This window comes from Pararge aegeria, chromosome 22, assembly GCF_905163445.1.
Source record: "Pararge aegeria chromosome 22, ilParAegt1.1, whole genome shotgun sequence".
Taxonomy (NCBI): Eukaryota; Metazoa; Arthropoda; class Insecta; order Lepidoptera; family Nymphalidae; genus Pararge; species Pararge aegeria.
The window spans coordinates 293,676-302,414 of record NC_053201.1 but is presented as its reverse complement, the minus strand read 5'-3'; the positions used below and the strand labels follow the sequence as shown (position 1 = coordinate 302,414).

Here is an 8,739-nt window from a genome sequence, read left to right as displayed (position 1 = left end):
ATCAACAGTAATTATCGTTTGTCCGCAACTTTTTCCGCGTACATATTTGTTTTGAATTATTCACTATTTTTCCGGTGCTGCGTGAATGGAGGACTAATTAATAGATCAACTAAGACAGCTTCATTGTCTGTTAGTTTGTTTGATTGTTCACAGTGCGAATGTGTAATGCGCTGAGTGCATTTTGTTTTCCTTTCATGTAGCTGAGGAGAAAAGCCTAAGCATGTTGATTACATGAAATAAAATGGGTCCAAATTTTCCTCATTCTCTTTCCATTACATTGATTTAAGTAATATGTAAACTATCATCACTTATCAAAACCAAATTACTGTCTACAATACCTAATACCTAATAAATGCAGGAAAGTAAAATCACCGCTTGTAATTAGTAAATTATTTATAAATTAGTTATTAATATATTCTATGGGAAAGCAGATTCCGAAATCTTTATTTTCTTCATCTATTTGATTTCAATTATAAAGACCTCTACACATCTCTAACACGCCACTGTATTAACGCTACGCCACGCTTTTGGGTTACTACTAGGCCTCGTTCATCAATAATAATAGGTATTAAAATAACCACACTGATATTTTAAATGCGTATGTGCATCTGTTTGTTTATTTGCTTATACAACAACCGTGGATATAGCCGCAGGCAATTTTAGTAATTTTTAAATTTTATAAGTAGATACTAAGGTCAGATCCTCCCAAATTATCATTGAAATTTTCAGTAGGTACCTAAGTCATACTACTTTACTTACACAAAGTAAAACGTCAAATACTGTATGCCTCGAGGATACCATAAACTTACTCTGTTCATTTTTTTTTTACAACGAGCGATTTAGTTGCCTGGCGTCAGGCGTGATAGGTATGTTTTAAATCTGCAACATCGTTATTAAATTATTTTTACACACAAACTTATTAACTTTCGCATTTATAATATTAGTGTGTTGGGATAACTTTACTAAACTCCGGCCGTTTCCATAAACCATAGCTAAGTCACATTATGTAGATTAACTAGTATTGATTTTGTGAGACTCAAAAAGCGCGCGTGATGTGTTGAGTGGCGTGTCGCTTAATAAATAAGTGCCCAGCATTAAAGTTTCGCATCATGATCGTCTCAGATTTGCAACTCTTGTATTGTTACATGACATGTACACAAAGTCTCAGACATTAAGGTGATTAAGATAACATAAATTAGCTATATTTTTGTACAAAATTAATAATAAGGCATTCTATGGAACTATCTAGTCTTAAGATTGAAGTAGTCTAGGCAGCGAAATGTTATTACCTCGTAAAGAACATACTGTCAGGTAAAAACGACCACCAGTGACCGGTCAAGAAAAATGGCAAGTGTGAATCCAACTTAATTATTATTTATTTAATACTGAGCAATTAATACCTATATCAGATGGCCATGATGAAAGAAAAGAGTTACATGAGAAAAAGCGATAGATCAATTTATAATTATTGTTTTGGCACTTTTTCTACTGTCTAACTGGGTACCGGCTTTTCGATGCTAGGTATATTGTAACGGGGCACAGAATCACGAACATACAGTATCCGTATTCAGTCACTATTTAATGCAGTGCTTTGTGTCCAAAAACCGTGAAAACGCCAAGCGCACGTCTCACTTTACACGCGCGGAATGTTGCTAGCTTACAAACTTTTTCCTATTTTTCCATTTTATGGTAAACGTTTAAAACATAAGAGGTAAAATAATTACTGTCAACTGCAAATTGGTATAGTGTCTAACCGTTTTTTCAAGAAACACAGCAAAGTGGTGTGATTTGTGTGTGATCATGTGGAGTGGAGTGATCATGTTTCAATATTAGTAGTGTTCACGGCTTCTGTACGTTCTCAATTCTGTGTAACGGGGTATTTTCTCCTATCGAGGTAATAACATATCCTCAGTACTAGTAATAATTATTCTTTCGTAAGCACATTGTAATTGTTATAAAATTATTATTTATAAATTGTATCTACACGTTTTTTATCTTTAAGTACCTATTTAGTATACTTATAGATACAAATTATGGCAATAATTTTTTATCGAAGATGGGGTATAGGATAGCTTGGCTTAGCTTACCTAATCCCGTTGGTGATTTGCTCTCTGATTGAAGCTTGCGTAAAGCTTTTATTGCTCTAGTAGGTATACCTACTATTTATAGTATTAATAATGCTAATTATTAATATTGCAATTAAAAGATAATGTAATTCTGGCTAATAAGAGACAAAATGAAAACACTATTTGCAAATTACCGAGGAATATTTTATGAAACTAAAAGATCTAAATAAGACCCGAAGAAGAATAATTGTAGCATTATCTATAATTTTGTTTGGTTAATTAATTTACAGATAGCATACCTACATACATATTCTACATATGGATTCGGTTTTTTTTCGACTTGGTCTCGCTTCTATTCTATGGTATAATCACTAATTATCCAGGGTCTAGTATACCGTACACGGCTGACCATGATCGAATCTTTATCCTACGCACTCAAGAGAATAACAAAAAAGCGTGTAGTGCGTCCTATAAGCTAGAATTGGAGCAAGTTAAAGTAGAGTAGGTACAGAGTTGCTGGTTGGTTTAGTGTCCGTTCTTTGCCCATCTTGAGTTTTCTTATCGTTGTTACATGTCACTGGTAGTATCGGTAGTTAACCGATCTATTCATGGGCAAACTCGCACTGAACCTTCCGTCCATCGTAGAAATAATTTAGAGAGATCATCTAGAAAGATTTCATTTGCTAACCGGTTGTAAGAGGTATAGTATTGTAGAACTCCTTCTGTTTTTTTTGTCTTTACCCCACTGCAAGACTTAGGTTAAGACACTTTAGCCATCGAAGAATAAGTATTGATATTTTTTAAAGTTGTCACATTGGTTCTAATTAATTATTTGCTTTTGTTGTACTTAAAATAGACTGTATCAATCATTATATTAAGTTACATATTTAGCTGTTAAAGTTATTATTTTATATACTAAGTATTACTGCTATATAACCGTCTATGTATGATAAGTATATGCATCTATATTATATAATAGTAAATTAGCTATAAAATTCCAATGGAAAATAATTCATTTCTGGGTAAGCGACTATACAACAAACTATTTTTGTGGTATTTACCTGCTTTATTGTATGAAATAAAGGATACGCAATATTAGTGCCATAACGAGGTGCTTACTTTATTTTTTTACCCAAAAACAAATACCTTGGTGGCACAGTAAATGCTGCAAGTGATCGAACAGATCAGAACCCTGTCTATCTAAAAGCAACATATTACTATTTATCTCAGATGAAGAAACTACTATACTGAGTTATTTTTCAAAAAGTCCCTAATTTTTTGAACGTACAATTCATAGTGAAACGTGCAGCACTGCATGTTACAGTACTGCCAATAAGTTTACGCGTCTAGTTTAGATGAACGGACTGCACCAATGACTCATCTCTTGGTTCTACGCTATTCAATTCCAAATTAAATAAAAAGAGATGTTTTTACTAATGTTTTTACATTATTTTTCAATATGTTAAAAGATCTTTACATTTAAAAAAAAAGTAATGAAACATCTAGAGGTAAGTGCATAATATGCTTGAAGGTAAAGCGAAATGTTAGTGTCAACTGTCACTGTCATTGTCATAATTTATCTGTTACTCATTGTCAATTTCATTGTGTTCTTTGAGAATTTTGTCGAAAAATATGCATTAATTAATTGTGATTATAGTCGGTAAAGAAGTAAATAATATTTACATTTAAATAGTGAAAGACTAAAGCAGGCTTTTGCTGCAAAATGTCTAAGTGGTAAGTTACTTTTCCTTTAGTGTTCCATACAATACTTAGCGTAGTTTTACCTTACTTTATACTTTTGCTACTTTCATATGGTAACAGTTTTAAACAGGATTGGACAAAAGTGAACTATTAAAATCATTAAAAATATTGGTTTTCAGGCAATCAGAGCGAAGCATACACGAAATGTTAAAAGACACCCCGCCGCTGCGCGAATCGAGCGATTCTATCACATCGGGAACGGAAGCGAAGTTCCCGACGTCGCGGTCTATGCCTTTTCCTCCGGCATATGGTAAATAGACCCACTCATTGGCACTCGTGTGTTGAACAAAGCCCATAATTTTAGTGCCGTTAGATAAATATCTCTGAGACTTGTAACTAAAGTGAAAATTTGCTATTATAAAATCACAAATTTTCTTTGAGATTTGCACTACATACTTATGTTTGCATATCAAAGAACAAACAAATTTAATTGTTGGTTTATGTTTTTGTAAAACAATTTTTTGCAATTGAAAAGCACATTGACATAAACACTGAACAAACTTTCGTTACAATTGGTTCTCTAGAACCTGAAATTCAGCTTACCAATTCCCCCTCTTTATAAAATGTAGCAGCTCCAAATATTTATAACCAATGGAAAAATATTTTTGTATTCTGATAGGTAAATGATTGAAATACTTATCCACAGTTGAAAACTGTTACAGGAAGACCTTCAAATGCCTAGCCTAGCCAAGGTTTATATCATATTTCTAAAACTTTCTATAATTGCTATATTGTATGTTTTTGAAATGAAAAAAAAAACCAAAGTAATGCAATGTTTGTCCCCAGCTCCTCCCGACGTGTCACAGAATGGTGCACAAGGCTCATCCACCTTGCTGCGGGCAGGCTCCACCAAGCTGGAGTCTATCAAGAACTGGAGTGTGTCAACATACAAATGCACCAAGCAACTGCTGTATGAGAAACTTGGCAAGAGTTCCAGAACTGTTGATACAGGTTAGCAATAATAACTTCCAACTTGTTATTGAGTTACCAAGTGGCTGCTTCAGAAGCTCTTTATACAATTTACTTTAAATTTAGATATAGTCACAGAATAAGAAAAAGATACCTTTGCCTTGTGATTCTCAGAACATGTTAATCCATTAATCCCAGTATTTATCACTTCTGTGTGGTTAGTCTAAGCTCTATTACTCAATCTCCTATGAGCAAAACTTGACACTAAATTTTGATTTCTGATAACCTCTGAATTGTTGAAATATTAAATTTCAGAACTAGAAGCACAAATAGAAATGCTGCGAGAGACGCAGCGAAAATACAATGGAGTACTACGCCTCAGTACAGCTCTAACGGCACAACTCACTGCTTCCTCCAGTACACAACGGGCTCTCGGGGAGGCTTTCGCTGAGCTTGCACAAAAGTCACCTGAACTACAGAACCAGTTAGATTCCCTTCTATCATTTTACATGCTCCCTCCAGATTTTTCATATTAAATGAACTTTTGAAGTTATATTTCTTTAGCGGTGTTAGGAAAAAATCATGGGAGTGAAATTATACAATGTAATGAAATGCAAATGGTAACACTATTTTAACAGGATAAAGGTAGTTGCGAAATCGAGTGAGAGGGGAATACATCGTCCGCCAGCTCACGTTTTACGACACCGTCACAAAAAACTGACACCCTGAAGTTAGCCATAGTCGAGAGACAGCGGAACGGTCGATTGATTTAATAGACTCAATTGTACAAAAATCTCAAATTTTAATATTCAGTGAAACTCGGTGTACCAATAATAGATAACTAGATCATATTGTGTTATAATTTTAAATTTTTTGTAAAGATTTTTATCTCATTACGCCAAAGAAGTATAACTTCTAACGCGTATACATAAGTCTACACACATGCATGCCTTGTCTATGATCGTCAATATATGCAAAGTATTAGGCAAGGCAATACGTGATCGTACCGTCCGTGTGCGCGCAGGTTCCTGTACAACGCGGACACGCAGCGCTCGCTGACGCGCAACTGCGACACGCTGCTGGCCGCGCTGCACTTCTTCAACAACGCGCTCGACACGCTGGCCAACCGCAGCATGGCGGACACGCTGCTCACGGTGCGCGCGTACGAGGCGGCGCGCGTGGAGTACGACGCCTACCGCGCCGAGCTGGAGGCCAGCGGCGGCAACCCGCCCGAGCTGCTGCTGGCGCGCATCGAGCGCCAGCGCCGCCGCTACGAGCAGCTGCGCGGCGACTCCGCCGTCAAGCTGCAGCTGCTGCACGAGAACCGGGTGCGTGTCCCCCGGCGCCACTACACTGCGGGGGACCAGCATGCTCACTAGATGGCGCTGTCGCCACTAATTGTATTTACAATGCTGGGAAACGGCATGCTCACTAGATGGCGCTGTCGCCACTAATTGTATTAACAATGCTGGGAAACGGCATGCTCACTAGATGGCACTGTTATAGCAAATTGTATAACGGCGCCTCTGACGTGACTCTTATTTTTAAAAACAATGACGTCGACAATACTGACGTCATTGTTTTGTTTGGCTACTCGTGCCAGAATAAATCGAGAGACACTGAATACTAGGTACTTATAAAAAAATCCCAGCTGGGCAGATAAGCAATCTATTGTTTACATGCATGGTCTAATTGACAATATCTGATCTGAGAATGTTCCAGTGACCGAGTAGTGGAGTATCGGTGTGATAGCTATCAATCAAACCAGATAGATTTATGTTATAAAGTAGTGGCGAGTTCTATCCTGCATTTGCTAATTCCAGGTAAAGGTGATGAACAAACAGCTGTTGCTGTTCCACAACGCTATTTCTGCCTACTTCAGCGGCAACAACGTGGCGCTAGAGGCGGCCGTGCGGCACTTCAGCGTGCCGGGTCTGCCGCCGCACGCGCCGGGACTGCCGCACGCGTCGAGCATGCCGCACGCGTCGAGCATGCCGCACGCAACGGGCATGCCGCATGTGCCGAGCGTGCCGCCCCAAGCGCCGGGCATGCCTCACGCGCCGAGCATGCCGCACACGCCGCTGCCGGCCTCGCCGCCGGCACAGTCGCCGCCGCGCTCTGCGTAGGACACGGGTAACCCTTGTAATGAATAGCGGAACTTTCAGTTGTATGAAATATGAGTATAATATATTGGAGACGGGCCCGCCACAAATCAGCGACCAACGACATGTAAAACGCCATAAAGTCAAAAAAATTACGTGCTCTGTACGCTAGCGCGTAAGTTTGCCTGTACCTTTTTAGCCCAAATCGTGCCTAAACTTCTACCTATTTAAAAAGTACCAAGCTTTTTTTTATTCGATGACAAGCTTGACTGCGATCTCATTGTACTTTTAGTACAAGGTGTGAACGCTCGCAATTCCTATAGACCTAATATTTAGGCTTAATTCATGTGCAGTTATATGTGCCAGTGCTCTTGGCGGAGTTCAGCCGTTGGCCAGTGGTCCTTACGTAATTTTTAACTCTTTAAAAGTTAAAACTCAATGGACTTTGACTTTAAGCTATTTTTTTTAATTCTGACGTAAGCCGTAGGATCAAAGAGGGTTTATTAAACCTATAACTACCTACGTAACCTATTGGCAATATAAAGCAATATACGTCATTGACAAAAATTATTCTTTTTTAGGCATGTTTTACAAAGTATGCAAAAAATAAAGATGGGCCGAGGAAAGCAAAATAATGTAGCATCTTGTATTATAAGTATATCATAGCGGTCAAACTCAAATATACATAATGATGTAGATGTGATTATTTTTTTATTTTAAAAATATTTAACAAATATGGATGCACATTATTTATAAAATGTAGAAATAAGTAAATAATTGCTTCGAAAGATTTTAATTTCAAAACCAATTAACTATAAAGTAGCGTTAATTTGGCAGTACACCAATCTCTCAATTAATTTGAAAGATACTCTCTATATCTGAATTAATTGTACATATAAATAATTCTTCAGGGCTTCCAAAAAAGGCAAAAAATAATATTTGGTAGGAGATTTATTTTTCTACACTGCTTTTTTACCGGTAAATAGGTGACATTAACATTTGGTTTATTTTGATCAAGCTGATTTTTACTACCATTTATGATGGGTATAATGGTAAATTTTGCTGAATTGTTGAAATTGAAAATCACTTTCTTGGTACAAGTATTTTTAAACCCCGGCTGGAATAACAATGAAATTAATGATCGCTTGGTTTAAAACATACGTGTATCGATAAATGCGCTAGGTGTTAACTGTGTTTTCGTCACGTTAGAAAAAAGCGTTATGCCGCCTCTATGCGAATCGTTCGTGTCCTTGCAACATAGTTCGCATATTATTGTCAAGCGCTGTTTGTTACCTATATGTGACTCTCCGATGGTCTTCCGTCTGAAAAAGTTTTTTTAAAATGAATTGTTAGAAATGCCCGCTTGGTTTAAATGAGGTTTGTGTACAGCAGAATTAATAGCAATAGAGAGTATAACATTTCCAATATAGCACATATTTATATATTTCTACTAGTAACAATATTAATATGTCATTAAACAAAGAAGACTTGTTTATAGCTTTTAGTACATAAGTATAAAAACCTTTGGCGCTTTGTCTCTTCTAGTCATTGTATGCACTATGCAGCACTGGGTGTCCGCCTGCGCTTTTATCTTCATCATCGTCGGAGGCAGTATAATTTAATTAAACTTTATATTTTTTCATGAATAATTACTAATGAAAAATATAAAATAACACTAATACTCAGTATTTTCTATGTATACAATTTTTTATTTTATGCCAAATTTTTGATAATTAGTAAGCAAATTTAGATTTATAAAATGTTATTTTGAAAAGTGTTAAAAAAAATTCAGTCTTTCAAAACTGAATTTTTTTTCTATCCAGTAAATTTGACTGATTAATTTATTTATTTAGTAACAAAAGAATTGAAAAAAGTAGTTGCATAAACAAAAAAGATATTGA

The 8,739-nt window shown here is 36.5% G+C and overlaps 1 protein-coding gene across 1 annotated transcript; it reads left to right on the top strand.

Annotated features, from left to right (window-relative positions):
• The first annotated feature begins 3,684 nt into the window (after window positions 1–3,684).
• LOC120633932 (arfaptin-2) lies at window positions 3,685–8,366 on the top strand. Its single transcript, XM_039904343.1, has 6 exons — window positions 3,685–3,800; window positions 3,947–4,077; window positions 4,614–4,778; window positions 5,052–5,220; window positions 5,761–6,064; window positions 6,560–8,366. Exons 1-6 carry the CDS (start codon window positions 3,790–3,792, stop codon window positions 6,860–6,862), a joined length of 1,083 nt encoding a protein of 360 aa, XP_039760277.1. The 5' UTR covers window positions 3,685–3,789; the 3' UTR covers window positions 6,863–8,366.
• The last annotated feature ends 373 nt before the right edge of the window (window positions 8,367–8,739 follow it).